The sequence below is a fragment of the Marmota monax genome, unplaced genomic scaffold (assembly GCF_021218885.2).
Source record: "Marmota monax isolate L192 unplaced genomic scaffold, Marmota_monax_Labrador192_F-V1.1 WCK01_AAM20220418_F8-fsc00171, whole genome shotgun sequence".
NCBI lineage: Eukaryota > Metazoa > Chordata > Mammalia > Rodentia > Sciuridae > Marmota > Marmota monax.
In genome coordinates this window covers 3,247,905-3,264,895 of record NW_026694658.1, presented here as the reverse complement: position 1 = coordinate 3,264,895, position 16,991 = coordinate 3,247,905, and the positions used below count along the sequence as shown (strand labels likewise).

At 35.1% G+C, this 16,991-nt stretch overlaps 1 protein-coding gene and 1 pseudogene across 2 annotated transcripts in view; both read left to right on the top strand.

Annotated features, from left to right (window-relative positions):
* Positions 1-16,991, top strand: part of Dhx40 (DEAH-box helicase 40) — a 45,277-nt gene that overhangs the window by 17,230 nt on the left and 11,056 nt on the right. For both annotated transcript variants that reach the window (XM_046423232.2, XM_046423234.2), the window contains exons 8-12: positions 1,568-1,667; positions 3,359-3,445; positions 3,582-3,764; positions 6,210-6,290; positions 7,042-7,199. In XM_046423232.2, the coding sequence (XP_046279188.1) occupies positions 1,568-1,667; positions 3,359-3,445; positions 3,582-3,764; positions 6,210-6,290; positions 7,042-7,199 (609 nt within the window). The remainder of the gene's footprint in view (positions 1-1,567; positions 1,668-3,358; positions 3,446-3,581; positions 3,765-6,209; positions 6,291-7,041; positions 7,200-16,991) is intronic.
* On the top strand, positions 10,026-10,125 carry LOC124078464 (U6 spliceosomal RNA; annotated as a pseudogene).

The following is a 16,991-nucleotide window of genomic DNA, read 5'->3' as shown; positions in this document are numbered from 1 at the left end:
ACTCAGGAGACTGAGGCAGGAGGATCACAAGTTTGAAGCCAGCTTCAGCAACTTAATGAGGCCCTAAGTAACTTAGTGAGACTTTTTCTCAAAAAAAAAAAAAAAAAAAAAAATAGTGGTGGGGGCTGTGCAGGCAGGGCAAAAAGGGGACAGCTGGTGTTTTTATTGGTCCTGTCCCTGGGTTAATCCCAGTTTTTTAAAAAAAAAAGTTGGTTGAAAAACTTGATTATGGATAAATGTGTTTAGAAAGGACATTTATAATTTACGTAAAATTTTAGTACAAGGTGGAATTTTAAAGGTAGAATGATCTTAGTATTTTATTTATGAAATGTATTTTCAGTCTGTCAGTTCATTTAACAACTATTTATTCATTACTTAATATAAAGCCAGGCATTGATCAAGGGACAGAGGCTATACCTTACATAAAAGAAAGTCCTCTCATGTAACTACAATGTTGTAAATAGATAATGAATGTATAAATATATAATTTGAACTACAAAAAGGTGTGTTATCTGAACCATTTTAGAAGAAATAAGCTACCTAAATATAAGAAATATGTAATCATTTTAACACTTAGTCTTTTTACCAGATTATCCAAATCTGAAATAGGTTTTGGGGGGTTTATGTTTGGATTTATATAAAACTATGGCCTTTTTTTTTTTTTTTTTTTTTTGAGACAGGGTCTCATTATGTTACCCAGACTGACCTTGAATTCTTGGGCTCAAAAGAACCTGCCTTAGCCTCTGAATAACTAGAACTATAGACATGCACTAGCATGCCCCTCCACATATCTTTTAAAATGTCACCTTTCTAGTACTTTTTTATTTGAGAAATTAATTTTGGAATGATAAGGAGGAGTAGAAATATGTGACTTGTTTTAAATTTGTCTATGTATACAAATCTTGGGCCAGCCAATTGGCCTCTGTGGGCTTTAATTATCTCATGTATAAAATTGGTGGTTAGCCTAGTTTCATTTATTTTATTTTATTTTTTTATTTTTTTTAGTTTTAGATGGACAGTATGCCTTTATTTTATTTGCTTATTTTTGTATGCAGTGGTAAAGATTGAATCCAGTGCCTCACCCATGCTAGACAAGCACTGTGCCACTGAGCCCCAGCCCCAGCCCAAGTTGCATAATTTTTAAACCATGCTCATATGTGCTGTTCCTTTTCTCCCTTGTAATAGTTCGTCTTTGATCAGTTTTATCTACCGCGAACACCTGATCTTAGTAAGATTTTATTTGGAAATAGTGTTTTACTTCATTTTTTTGAGATTTTCTTGACTATTAATTTTCTGGAAATCAAATGTTAAGCATTTAAAAAGCATCCTTTATAAAATATATGCATATACTACTATACTAATATGTATAATGATAAGAACAAATAAATGTTTAAAAGGATCCTGTGCAAAATATAAATACAAATGCTAAGAATTTCTTTTCATATCCCAATAGTTTTGCTTGTGTTCTCCTTGGAACAATAACTCCTGATATGTGACTATCATTGATGTAGATGAGTTTGACAAATACATGGTATAAATTAGTATTTTCTGTTTATATCTATTTTAGATCAACAGAGGAGAATATTTTTGCCACCTCCACCTGGAATTAGAAAATGTGTCATTTCCACCAATATTTCTGCAACATCTTTAACAATAGATGGAATCAGGTACAACTTTTTAAAGTTTTCTTAAAGAAAGCCGTAACTAATCACAAAGCATTACTGTGTTTTTTTCCCTGTTTTCTCCACTAATTCCCTTCTTACCTATTTTCTAATGCTCTTCACTTGTATTCATCTTTTGTTTTGGGGATTATTGATTGTTTTGAACAGGAAATGAAGTAAGAGGTGCATACTATATCTTTTTCTAAAAACTGGGCAACTTTGAAGCTTTCTCTCCCCAAATTTAAGATTATCTTGGGTTCATGGGTTCTGGCTGACCCTATTTTTCTACATTGTCATTACTAGCATATATCTTAGATGATGTGATATTCCCTTTACCTTTCAGCTTCACTTGGTAGAGTAACTTTGTTCATCTAAGGTTTAACTGGAGGTATTGTCTCTCATTTGTTACTTTCTTATGAAATTGAACTACGATGCAGGTTCCTTGTTGTTTTTGGATGTAATCAATAATGCCTCAAATTTTTTAGTGTAGTTAGCAGAGGTTTAAAGGCTGGACTGATAGCTGATGTTCAATTCTTTCAGACTATTGAACCATATTTCTTTTGGGTATTCATATTTTAGCTAAGTCTGACTGCCACAGGAAGGTTGGCCTAGAATCCCAAGGATCCTATATATCTCTTCTGGATAAAATGATCACCCAGATTTGAGAAGGAAGTCTAATTTCCTTTGCTTTTCTCCTTCACTTTAAATTTTTTTTTTTCATTAAGGAGTTAGGGGAACAGATCTCTAGAGTATATTGACCTCTATAATTTTCTGTTTCCAGCACAGGCAAAAGCCATTAAATGGCATGTTTCAGAATGTTGCCTTAGTGAATGATAGACTTACTACTGTTCTTAGTTCTTTACCCGAATTGTTCTCTATTTAATGGGCTTAAAATTTTATTTGGGATTTTGAACCTGCTAGAATTGCCTAGGGCTGACTCTGAAGTTTATATAATTTTATTGAGGCAAATTAAATTAATTTAAAAGTGAACAATTAAGTGGTATTTAGTACATTTCCAGTATTGTGTAACCACTACCTCTGTCTGGTTTCAAAAAATTTTATTACCCCCAAATAAAACTCCATATGCATTAAGCAGGTATTTCATATTCCTTTTGCTACCCAAGCCCCTAGCAACCACCAGACTACTTTTTGTTTTTATTTCCCATTCTGAATTTTTCATACAAATGGAATTATACCTTTTGTGTCTGGTTTCTTTAACAGCATGTTTTGGAGCTTCATCCATATTGTAACATGTATCACTATTTCCTTTCTTTTGATGATCAAATGATGTTTAATTGTGTATATGCCCCAATTTCTTCATTCATTCATCTTTTAGTCATTAGGTGGTTTTTACCTTTTGACTATCGTTAATAGTGCTGGTATTGAATATTCATCTATAAATATTTCAGTACTTGTTTCAGTTCTTTTGGGTATATTCTTAGGAATAGAATTGCTGGGTCACACAGTAATCCTGTTTAACTTTTTGAAGAACCGCCAAACCGTTTTTCACATTGGCAGAATCATTTACATTCCTACCAGCAGGGTATGAGAGTTCCAATTTCTTGACTTTAGTTTTATACTTAACATTAAAAGTAGTGTGTAGTAGTAAATTTGGTAAAAAAGAAGAAAACAAAGTGGTTAAAAATGACAAGTCTTCCTGACTTTCCAGAAACTTGATTTGCTTTCATTCTCCTCAGATATGTCGTTGATGGTGGCTTTGTGAAGCAGTTAAATCACAACCCCAGATTAGGGTTGGACATCCTGGAGGTGGTTCCAATTTCAAAGTAAGTACAAAGTAATATCCTTTTTGTTTCCATAATAGTTGATAATATAATTTCTAGTTGGTTGGGGATAAGGAAGTAAATGACTTGGGAAACCAACAAAAGATTGGGGACATTCTTTTTTTTTTTCCATTTGTAGGAGTGAGGCATTACAGCGAAGCGGCCGAGCTGGCAGGACTTCCTCAGGAAAATGCTTTCGGATCTATAGTAAAGATTTTTGGAACCAGTGTATGCCTGACCATGTGATCCCTGAGATTAAAAGAACTAGTTTGACATCTGTAGTTCTGACCTTAAAGTGCCTTGCCATACATGATGTCATAAGGTATGTAGGCATCTTGCAAAAAAGAGAAATTTGTTAGGATGAAGCCAGGTTATTCCTCAATTATTGTTTTTCAGTATTTGACATCCCTGAGAATTGAAGGTTAGCTATTTGCAAGATTGGTTTTCACATTGGTTGTTTTTTAGCTAAACCCAAAAGTGTTAATTCATTTAACATTAAATTCACTATTTTAACCATTTTAAAGTGTACAGTTTAACTTGGTTTTAGTAGATTCACAATATTTTGAAACCATTGCCACTAGTAGTGAATACTCTTATCACCTTAAAAACTATTGACATATAAGGTTATACAAACCCAGAAGTAAATGGTGTTAATACTACTACTTGGCTTCAAAATTTGTGAAATTTTAATATTTCTGATTTATGCTATAGTAGATGCTTGTGTTGCTTTATTGGAATATGTGTGCTTGCTCATGTTTTAACCTTAATAGGGAATTTTTGTGCTGATGTTTATTATTTAGTTCATTTAGTGACCACCACTGTTCATTTGTGGTGAAAGGCAAGTAATATCTCTAATTCTAGTCATAAAGGTTTTGTTGTGGTGGTTGTGTTTGTTTGTTTGTTTTTTTCCTGAGGATTGACCCAGTGGCACTTTACCACTGAGCTATATCTCCAGCCTTTTTGTGTGTGTGCATGATTCTGGGGATTGAATCCAGGGCTTTGTTCGTGTGAGGCAAGAACTCTACCAACTGAGCTATATCCCCAGCCCTTTTTAATTTTTATTTGAGACAAGTTCTCACTTAGTTGCTGGGGCTGGCCTTGAACTTGTGCTCCTACTCCAGCCTCTTGAGTTACTGAGATTGTAGGTGTGAGCCACTGCACTGGCCAGAAAATGTTTTTTGTAGCTTCTTCATTGTATTATATATCACAAAAGACAAAGTAATAATACTCTAGTATGGTTTTTTTGTTTACACTAATGTTATGTTGGGCAAACAAGGTTCAGACATGTGAAGTAAAGGATAGAACAACTGTCAAATTAGTCAAATGTTTAGCTATGTGATATATTAGAATAGGATAGAATATTGTAGAGGCTTGATACTTCATATGATAGAGGAAGTAATGAAGGAAAATTCTATCTTGTTCTTCGTTTTAGTCTCAATTGTCTGAGAATGGAAGTGTCAGGAACCTTGAGAGAAGATGACCATACATTCTTTAAATTTATAATAAGGAGAGTGATTACTAGTGCATCCAACTGTGTATTGTATACGTTTAGGAAGCCATCTTAAAAATATTTCAGTTATAAGACTAGAGATTTTCTAAATGAGAATGTAATTCCTAGAAAGAGGAAACCATGTAATAAATAAAATTTAACTAATCAAATAATACCAATGAGAAAGAAGGAAAGAATCATGAAGAAATCCAAATGATCCAACGAAAAGCTTTTAGGTGAGGCCAGATTTAAAAATAATAATGTCTTGATTTTTTTTTTTTTTTTAAATTTAGGAAGAAGGGCAGATTCTGGAAACAGCAGTCTATTGAGCTTGACATTGATTTTTAGCATATTCACAAAGGATAGCAGAGCAGCATATAACAAACAATACTATGTAAGAAAAAATAGGATTTAAATAATTAGGATTAATCAATTTGGGGGTGTGGGGAGGTACTGGGGACTGAACTTAGGGGCACTTGGCAACTGAGCCACATCCCTAGCCCTATTTTGTATTTTATTTAGAGACAGAGTTTCACTTGCACCTCGCTTTTGCTGAGTCTACTTTGAACTTGCAATCCTTCTGCCTCAGCCTCCCAAGCCACTGGGATTACAGGTGTGCACCACCGCACCTGGCTAGGATTAATCAATTTTAATTACTTAATATCATCTGAACTGAGTTATTTTTCCACTTGTCTTAAAAACTGGATTCTACTATACTATAGAATATTTTTATACTAGTAAGAAATGCTAGAGGTGAAAATAAAAGACTTTCCTCCTCCCTCTTTTTGTTTCTTGTTTCCTTTCCTTTTCTTTTTTCTTTCTTTTTTTTTTTGAGACAAGGTCTTGTTATCTGCAGGCTGTGATTGTTGAATTCCTGCCTTAGTCTTCTGAGTACCTGGGATTAAGGTGTGTGCCACTGCACCAGCTTCCACTTTATAAAACTTCAGTTAAAAAAAAAAATGTATGGACTACAGAAGAGAATAGACTTGCTATTTGTTGTGAAGAATGAGGCAGGATTGAGATGTAGAGAGGATGATGTGAGTGTTCCAGCCAAGGAGGATCAAAGGGAAGTACATTGTGAATGAGAAGAATGTGACTCAGAAAAAATTATTTCCTCTTTTGCTGAATGCTGACGATGGTTATAGAATTTTTTTTTTTTTTTTTTTAAATGAGAGGAAGATTTGAAAAATAGAAGTAAAACCTTTCCATTAAGTCTGTATAAAATCCTACCATATTCAGGGAATGGTCTCCCATTTCGTATCTCATTTAAACATACAGGTTTCCCTATTTGGATCCGCCTAATGAGAGACTCATTTTGGAAGCTCTTAAGCAACTTTACCAGTGTGATGCTATTGACAGGTAACAAAAAAAAAAAAAAAAGTCAAAAGAACAGGTGTTGAGCCTTTTAAAAAAGGTTCTAGATATCTTCATCAGTAGGAAATTGTTTCATTTGAATAGATTGTTTTACTTGAAATCAGAATTTGTCCTCAATTTGTCTTTATTGCAGTTCTTTTTTTAAAATATATTTTTTAGTTGTGAATGAACCTTTATTTTACTTATTGCTATGCGGTGCTGAGAATCTAACCCAGTGCCTCACACATGCTAGGCACGTGCTCTACCACTGAGCCACAACCCCAGCCCCTCTTTATTGTAATTCTGATTGAAACACTGTGGTATAAAGTAGTTTTATTTAATATTGTTACTATTTAATAAGTAATTTCTGAGTTTCATTTCAGTGCTAAATATTATATAATGAGTTCATGAAAATGATAAGAAAGCCAAGTCTTTGTTCTCATGATTGTGTATTAGAGGAAGGTTTGATAATTATCACTCTCAGTTTTTCAAGGATATTCTCTGTGTGTATTTGTATCTATTATACTACTGTCTTCTGCCTTGTTGTTTAGTTTTTTTGGAATGTATTAAGGCTTTTGACAGCAGAGTATTTATATCTTTTTGTTCTTCTTATCAATGACCACCGTGTTTTATTTCCTTGAACTTCTGGGGGTAATTTAATGTAATCTAAATTATGTCTGATTTATCCTGAATGGTGAACATTGCATTTGTTTTCTCCCAAGGTAGAAAGACCTAATAACATTTTCTTTCTATTAAGGAGTGGCCATGTGACCAGATTGGGTTTGTCTATGGTGGAATTTCCTCTCCCTCCACATCTGACTTGTGCAGTAATCAAGGCTGCTTCTCTAGATTGTGAAGATCTACTGCTTCCAATAGCAGCAATGTTGTCTGTGGAAAATGTCTTCATTAGACCTGGTAAGAAGTGTATTGATAAGTTTTTTTAAAAAATTTAATTAATAGACTTTTATGTGTAGTTTGAAGTTTATAGAAAATTGAGCAAAAAGTACAGAAGGATCACATTAATCTTGTAAGCTCTCACAGGCACACATCCCCTATTATTAGCATCTTTTGTTTGAGTAGTACATTTGTTTTAATTGATAAGCCAATATTGATACATTATTATCAACTAAAGTGATCACTTATTATGTTATATATTCTGTAGGTTTTGACAGATATATAACAACATGTATCCACCATTCAGTATCATGAAGAAACATTTTACTGCCTTAAACATGCTCCACTAATTCGTATCTACATCCCTTCCCACAATCCCCTGGCAATCAATGCTCTTTTATTATTTAGTTTTGTTTTAATTTGTTCTAATTAGTTATACGTGCATTGATCTCTTTATTGTCCCCATAATTTTGCCTTTTCCAAAGTGTCATTTATTTAGAAAAATATAACATGTAACCTTTCCAGGTTGACTTTTCTCATTTAGTAATATGCATTCAAGATTGTCCATGTCTTTTTGTATCTAGCTAGCTTCATTTTTATCACCAAAAATGGAATTCTGCTATATGGGGAATGTGTTTATCCATTCACCTATTAAGGGCATATTTGTTGCTTTTTCATCCTTGGGCTATTATTAATGAAGCTGTAATAAATATGCAGGGGTTTTTATAGATAGCTTTTCAACTCCTTGTTGAATCATATGGTAGTAGTATGTTTAGATTTGTTTAAAAAACTACCAACTGGGTGTGGTGGTGCACACCTGAAATCCCAGCAGCTTGGGAGGTTGAGGCAGGAGGATTGTGAGTTCAAAGCCGGCCTTAGCAATTTAGTGAGGCCCTAAAGCAACTTAGCAAGACTCTTATCTCTAAATAAAATATAAAGAAGGGCTGGGGATGTAGCTCAGTATTAAACTCCCTTGGGTTCAATCCCTGTATCAAAAAAAAAAAAAGGAAAAAGGAAAAAAAGAAAGAAACTACCTGTCTATACCATTTTGCATTCCCACCAACAATCAGTCTGAGAGTTCCTGTTCCTTCATATCTTTGCCAGTATTTGCAGTTGTTAGTATTTTGGATTTTGGCTATTCTGATAGGTTTGTGATGGTACTTCATTTTTGTTTGAATTTGTAGTTCTCTGATGATGTAAGATAATAAGCATCTTTTCATATGCTTATTTGCCTTCTGTATAGCTTCTTTGGTGAGTTATCTGTTTAGCTCTTTTTAAATGGGTTTTTTTCATATTCATGAGTTTTAAGAGTTCTTTGCATATTTTGAACAACAGTTCTTTAACACATATATCTTTTGTAAATATTTTGTCCCCATCGATGATTTTTCTTTTCATTATCTTGACATTGCTTTTTAGAAAGAGAAATTTTTAATTTTAATGCAGCCCAGTTGATTAGTTATTTCTTTCATGGATCTTGCCTTTGGTATTGTATCTAAAAGGTTATTGCCTTACCCAAGATCATCTAGATATTCTCTTATGTTTTGTTGCAGGAGTGAAATGACCTGTTGTTCTAGCACCATTTGTTCAAAATACTGTCCTTTCTTTATTGAAATGCCTTTGTTCCTTTGCCAAAGTTGACTGTGTTTGTCTGGGTCTTTGGGCTCTGTATTCTGTTCCATTAATCTATTTGTCTTTTCCACCGAGACAACACAGCCTTGATTTTTAGAATTTCAGAGTAACTTTTGAAGTTGAGTAGGGTCAACTCTCCAACTCTGTCCTTAACTTTCAACATTGTTCTGGATATCCTGGATCTTTTCCCTTTCCATATAAACTTTAGAACCAGTTTGTTGAAATCCACAAAATAATTTGCTGGCATTGTGTTGAACCTAAAAGATCATTGGGAAGAATTAATATCTTGACAGTATTGAGTTTTCCTATCCATATACATGGAGTATCTTTTCATTCATTTAGGTCTCTAGTAATTCATTGAGCATTGGTTAAAGATTTATCTTATGCCTAGCTCTTAGACAGGAAGCTAATAATTTTTATATTGTTATCCTTTAACTTAGTTGTTTGGCATAGGTTATATACAGTGTTCCTGGCTGAAAGTTAATTTCCTTTCACTGGTACAGGAAGATACAGTGAACCTTTGCCCTTTTTATGGTACATTAGTAATAAAGTTTTCTCTCCCTCTTTATTTATTTACTTTTTAGTTGTTGATGGATGTTTATTTTATTTATATGTGGTGCTGAGAATTAAACCCAATGACTCACACATGCTAGGCTGAGAACTGAATCCAGTGCCTCACACATGCTAGGCAAGTGTTCTACCGCTGTGCCACAACCCCAGCCCCTCTCTCTTTTTTAAAAAAAAAATTTTGTAGATGGACAGCATGCCTTTGTTTATTTTTATGCGGTGCTAAGGATTGAACCCAGTCCCCACATGTGTTAGGCAAAGCACTTTGCCACTATCTCACTCTGTTTTTAAGAATCAAAAGAATAGGTAGTTCAGTTCTTATGTTCTTAGAATATTGTATTGAAATGTCCATGTCTTTAAACTTTTGTTTTCTTCCTTTCTTGGTGTGTCCAAATGGGATACAACTTAATTTGACACATGGTCAACTTTGTTTTCATCTGTGGAGTAATTTTTTCCTAAGCAGTTTCTGAGTAGACATTCTTCCTGGTGTGTAGCCAACACAATAAAGTGTGCTGTCTCACTGGCCTTTTCTCTTTATAGTTGAGAGTGTTGGATCCAGACTGGTTTATCATTGCCATGATTATAATGGTTTGTCCAACAAATAAAAATCCCCCTCTACTCAGTATGCTGCCCACTACAAATAGATTACAAGTCATATAAGAATTGCAGAATTTTTGGAACAATAATAATAAGATTAACACGGCCCCTGTGTAAGGATGACACATAAATTTATGAAGTGTTTCATATTTTTAGCCCCAGGGCTACATTTTTGTTCTGCCGAATGGAATTTGTCCTCACATATTGGTATACTGAATTTCTTACCAAGAACCTAATTAAATAATTGATACATTTTACAAAAAGAAAGAATTGCAGAATTTTGATACTAGTAACATAGCAATTAAAATAGTTTTTTTTTTTTTACTAAAACACTGCATACAATAAATAATGTTGACTGGTTTTTCTTTCTTTCAGTAGTATGAAAGCTAAACATACTCTAAAAACTACTGCAGAGTATTGAAGTTGGAGTCAGGAGTCCATGGTTCTGTCCAGCTCTACTGCTATCTAATTATCTGACTATTGACCTAGCTTTTCTGGATTTCACATTTTCATTTGTAAATCCAGAGTTAGATGCAGGACATCCAACGCTGTTGATTAAGGCTAGATAAACAAGATTTTTTTTCCTTGTTGGAAAATTTAAACAGATAAAATTAGCCTGCTGTTAGTTTCTCTCTTTTTTAATCTCATATGTTGCCCAGGCTGGTCTTAAACTCCAGGGCTTAAGTGGCCCTCCTGCCTCATCCCCTTGAGTAGCTGAGATAGTTTCTCTTTTTTTGGTGACATTTTATTTTAATATAATTTCAAATTTGAACAGAAACATTTCAAGAATGGTTATATTTATTTTATACCTTCTATATAGTTTTAGCAATTTTTAACATTTTTTCCCTTAGCTTTGTTATTCTCTTCTGTATATATATGTATATATATGCGTATGTGTATGAATATATGTGCATTTTTCATTTTTTCTAAATAGTTTAAGAATAAATTGTAAACATTGTGCTCCCTTAATGCAAAATATTACTTGTATATTTAATAAGAACAGGGGTAATCTCTGAGTATAGTACATTTGCCAAAATTAGGAATCTTAAAATTGATACAATACTGTTATCTAATCCAGAGTCCATATTCAAATTATTCATTTTCCCTAGAATATACAAAAAGTTTCAGAATTGCTTAGCTATATCATTGTAGAGGCACCCCTGTATAAAACCTGATTTTACATTTATTGTCTACATTAGAAAAGGTGAAATTTACATATAGTAAAATGCATAAATCTTAGATGAATAATTCAGTGAATTTTGTGAAATGGATGCTGCACCTTTATAATTCATACCTCTGTCAAAATATAGAACATTTATATCACTCCAGAAAGTTCCATTGATGTTACTTTGCAGTCATATTTCACCCCATTTCCCCCAGTCAGCTTCTTTTCAGGTTAGTTTCGCTGCCTCTGAAACTTTTCATAAATAGATTATATTTGAATTGTTTCTTGCTTGTAGCTATTTATGGGTAAAGCTTTTTTGAACATTCTTGGAGTCTTCTGTAGAGATATTTTTATTTCTCTTAGGTAAAGTAAATACTTCGGAAACAAATTGCTCTGCTGTTGAATAGATATATGTTTAAGATATTGCTAGGCCTTTCCCCAAAGTAGTTACACCATTTTAAATATGACCAGCAGTGTTTGAGTGTGCAGTTTGCACTACATATCTTCCTCAACATTTGTTATTGTCAGTCATTTTCATTTTATGCATTCTATATTTCTTTGTGGTTTTCACTTTCATTTTCGAGGACTAATAATGTTGAGCACTTTTTCATGTGTTAATTGGCCATTTTTGTGTCTGTGTTTGTGAAGTGTCTGTTGAAATATTTTGCCATGATCTACACCTTTGCCCTTTTTTTCTTTCTTTCTTTCTTTTTTTTTTTTTTTTTTTTTGTGTGTGGTGCTAGCTATTGAACCCAGGGCTTCGTGCATGCTAGGCAAGCACTTAAGCAGTGAGCTACATACCCAACTCTTTTTATTTTTTATTTTGAGATAAGATCTTGCTAAGCTTGCTTAGGACCTCAGTAAGTTGCTGAGGCTGGCCTCAAACTTGTGATCCTCCTGCCTCATCCTCCTTAGTTGCTGGAATCACAGGCATGTGCTACCATGCTCAGCTCACTTACATATTTTTCTACTAGCTCAGTTGTACTCTGGAGCCCCTATCATGAAGTTTTGTTTTGGTTTCTATAGTAGTCGATGTTTGATCAGAGGTTGTACCTATGCCTCTTAAGCCTATGATGTTTTCATCTTTATTATCAGGTCTGTGTTGTGTAATTTTGAGACTGTTTTCATGGTTGAGGGAGTTTATGAATTTGTCCTGTTTTCAGCCAAGGACCAGAGACTCAGTTGGTCCCTCTCCCTTCACTTCTCAGAAGATACAGCTTTGGGCATGTGCCTAGGCTTCCAGGACACAGGATTTTAGCAGGTGTCCCTTTTCTTCAATGATCTCTCTTTAAATGTTTGGCTGGTATGCTTCTCTTGGTATTATACCAACCCTACCAGTCTTCACTGATTAGCTAGCTCTATAGGTCTATTGCTTTTTTTGGGGGGTGTATCAGGGATTAAACCCAGGGATACTTAACCACTGAGCTATATATCAACTCTTTTTTAATTTTTTATTTGAGACAGGTTCTTGTTAAGTTAATTAGGATCTCACCAAGTTGCTGAGGCTAGCCTCCAACTGGTGATCCTCCTGCCTCAGCCTTCCAAATTGCTGGACTATAGGCTTGCGCCATTGTGCCTGGTGTCCTTTTGTTCTTGACAGTGCCCTGGGATATGAATTGCTTATAGTCTTATCCGAGTAAAGATGGGCATCTTGGCAGGGGAAAGGTATTACCAGTTTTTGTTGATGTTTGTCCCCATCTTTGTCTGTCATGCTAACAGAGCAGGAGCTTGTGGAGAGGTGAATGGGGGTCTGCTTTTCCCTGGCGACCCCACTTACATCTTTCCTGTAGAGCAGAGGTGTGGTCTTGGGGATTGGTGGGAATTCTGCTGTGGCTATCATTATTGCATCTTTCTTAGTACAAAACACAGTGAGAAGTTCTTATATTTTGGATATGAAGTGTTCCCCCAAAACTTCATGTGTTAGAAATATGATTACCAATGTAACATTGTTTAGAGGTAAAAAGATTGATTATAAAAGCTGTAACTACATCGGTGTATAAATCCATTGATGGATTAATAATTTGAATGGTATATCAAAAAAAACAAAGCAATTTATTGAGAAAAAATAATTTGAATGGACTGCTGGGTGGTAACTGTAGACAGGTGGTGCATGGCTGGGGGAAATAAGTCACTGGGGGCATGCCTTTGGTGGTTATATCTTGTTCCTGGCTCTTTGCATATGTGCAGGCATGCTTTCTTTCTCTGCTTCCTGACTGCTATGACTTGAGCAGCTTGCTCTGCCACATCTCATCTCAGGCCCAGAACAATGGAGTTGGCTGACCAAGGACTGAACCTCTGAACCCATGATCCCCAAATAAACTCTTCTCTAAGTTGTTCTTGTCAAGTCTTTTGGTCACAGAAACAAAAAGCTGACTAATGCAGAAGCAATCTCTGTATGTTTATGGGCTGCAAACAAACTAAAACTAAAAATGCCAAACCTGGAATAGCTACTGCATCCACTGAAATAGCTCTTCTACAGTGCAGAGCTGTGGGGGAATTGTGATCTGCATTCTTCTTTAACTGTTTTTCCATAATCATCCCTAGAGTAGGAGGAACTTGAAATGAGAGAAAGGATGCCACTTTTATACCGCCAAGCCTTCTGGAATGGCTTCCCCACTCACAGAACTGTAGGGGAATTGGGTATCACTCTTCCTGTACTTACTGAATTCCATAGATTTGTTTTAAGTCCTTTGATCAACCTCCAGAGACTTAGAATGATTGGTAGTTTTGCCTAGTCTAATAGATATCTCTCTGGGAGTTTTTTGTCTAACTCTTTATAGTACTATTCCCAGATAGGTATATATAATTAAAAATTCAAACTACAAAAGGCTTTAAGTGAAAAAAGTACGTCTCTGGGGCTGGGGTTGTAGCTCAGTGGTAGAGCACTTGCCTTGCATGCGTGAAGCCCTGGGTTTGATCCTCAGTTCATCTACAACTAAAAAAAATATTTAAAAAAAAAAGAAAGAAAGAAAGAAAGAAAAGTACATCTCTTTCTCAAACACAACTCCTGGTTTGATTTCTAGACCCAATAATTGCTACTAGCTTCTTTCTTTTACTTAGATATTCTTGCTACATACATAAATGACCTTGGCTTTTAAACCTGAACTGTCTGAACTTTAGCTGCTGCAAGATGCAGCTTCAGTTTTTAAGCTTGTAATTTGTTGAGATTTTGTTAAATGCATAATATCTGTTGTCTTTCTGCCTACCTCTATATACCTTTATAGGTTAAGCAGTCCTTTCTGGCTTGGGTCTTAGTCATTGTAGATCACCTAATTTAGTTTATTATGTATTTATCATTGGCAAAACTGTCTAGTAGTCTTATATCTGAATATTGACAAAAGAATTTAAACTTCATTTACTTAAGATTCTTTCAATATAGATAGCATCTTCCTGTAGTAAATTGTACACAGTGTCTAGACATTAGTGCAGCTGTTGCTTTAGATATCAGACAACAGAATGAGGGCTGTTAAATAATTTTTTAGGTGGTCAATAGCATTGCCTTAAAATAGAGGCAAACTCAAAATTATAGCTTTGGTAAATTTCTGTTTTAAATGTGATATTTTTAGAAACAAAAGAATACAACATGTGTATGTGGCACTAGATAGCCTTATTCCCCTGATACAAGTCTGAGGACTGATATTATTGAAACCCTTTCTATGTAAGAGTTTTGTTTTCTGGGGCTGGGGGGTGTAGCTTAGTGATAGGATTCTTGCCTGGCATGTGTGAGGCCCTGGGTTCAATCCCTGGCACCCCCAAAATAAGGGTTTTGTTTCGTTTTGGTACCAAGGATTGAACTCCCGGGCACTTGACTATTGAGCCACACCCCCAGCCTGTTTTTTAATTTATTTTTTTTATTTTAAGACAGGGTCTTGCAAAGTTGCTTAGGGTCTCATTAAATTGCCGAGGCTGGCTTTGAACTTTCGATCCTCCTGCCTCAGCCTCCCAAGGCACTGGGATTACAGGCATGTGCCACCCATTCTGTTTTTTTTTTTTTTCTTCTTCTTTGATTGATTGCTGTACAGAAATGAATTGAATTATCTTCCCAAAGGTGAAAGTTCAGATGACATAGCCTTCCTTGTTTTGCTGCTTCAATTTCTTACATATACTTTTTGCCCAGTGGCATATATGTGTTTGCATGAGGTAAGGCTGAGTGTGGAATCTCATCTGGAAAAGTTAATAAACTGAAGAAAATGACAGTTATACTGGGAAAGTAAAGATGGATAATCAAACCATTGTTTAATTAAACTATTGTTTAATTAAGCTTGCTAAGATTGTGGGAACCATGTGTGTGACAGGGGTTTAGACTTTCCTATACCTACTCTGAACTTACTATGGGACATTAGCCAGTTTTAGTTTTAATTAAGTAGATTGTTATTCAGGGAAGTTGTAGAGAAAAGGAACAAGAATATGTTTTGTCTGTTCCCTTATCTCTGAAAATAGTGGCAGTGGTAGGATGGGGGAATATAGATAGACAAAGAAAAAGTGAGAGAGAGAAAGAGGAGAGAGAGAGAAGGAAGCAATGTGGGAAGGAGAGCTGTGAAGCAGTGTGATAGCTACATTTTTTTAAAAGTTTGAGTAGGTGGGCACTCTAAACAATAGAGACCCCACACTGACCCCATAGAATTAGTCTTTACAAAATAAAATATGGGCTGAGTTTAAAATTGTAATCCACTAAAATTTATTACAAAGTTATGCTACATCTTAACAAGAGATGTTGACCCATCTCTGTAAATTATTATAGTGTGTATTTCTAGGTTCAGCAAAGAAGGAAAGAATTGGACCAAAACTGGAAGCATCTCTGAGGTTTTATAACCCAGGGGACCCAGGCAGTTAGGACTCTACGTTCCTGTGTGTGTGTGTGTGCGCGCGTGTGTGCGTGTGTGTGCGCGCGCGCTGAGGATTGAACCTAGGGGCTTTACATTTCTATAGCAGAAAACATTAGAATTCTGGGGTCCCATGAGCCCATAGCATTATTGTTAGGTTTGTCTCCTAGTATTGGGAGCCACGGAGGAATTTATTAGGGATCTAGTGCAATCTTATGGGGAATGGTGGTGCTTAAAATTAAATATTTTGGATTAAAAATCAGTATACGTGAGTGGCTCCAAGAAAAAGGCATTATTAATAATATATATCTTTATTTTAACATTATTTTCAGAGGTAAAGGAACAGACAAAACATATTCTTGTTCCTTTTCTCTACAACTTCCTCGAGTAACAACCTACTTAATTAAAACTAAAACTGGCTAATGTCCCATAGTAAGTTCAGAGTAGGTATAGGAAAGTCTAAACTCCTGTCACACACATGAATGTGATCTGAGATATATCATATTCTCCCTGCATTTGTCTCTAGCTGATTCCTTCAGTTGTTACCTTGGTAACCGTTAGAAGCCACTTAAACCCTGGGATGGAAGCAAGACTTTATACCTTCATGAATGTTTTTCTTTAATCAGATGGCTTTTCCATTAAGATCAGGAATTGTTACTTTGCAGATTTACATTGTACTCTGTGTAAGTGCTAGTCCCTGGAATCAGGTAACATAAGTGGTCTGTACTAAATCTGGCTGTGATAGATATACTGAAGGAATAAGAATTTGGTATATGATGTGTTATTATGAAAGAAGAATTCCAAGCAGTTTTAAAAAGAATGGGATTCTTTGAGGCAGGGATTGTGGCTCAGTGGTAAAGCTCTTGCCTAACACATGTGAGGCTCTGGGTTCGATCCTCAGCACCACATAAAAATAAAATAAAGTTTGTTGTATACACGTACAATTAAAATAAATATTTAAAAAAAAGAATGGGACTCTGAAGTATTAGCCTGGGTAAGTGAAGGACTTGGTCAGAAAGCATGTCAGACCTG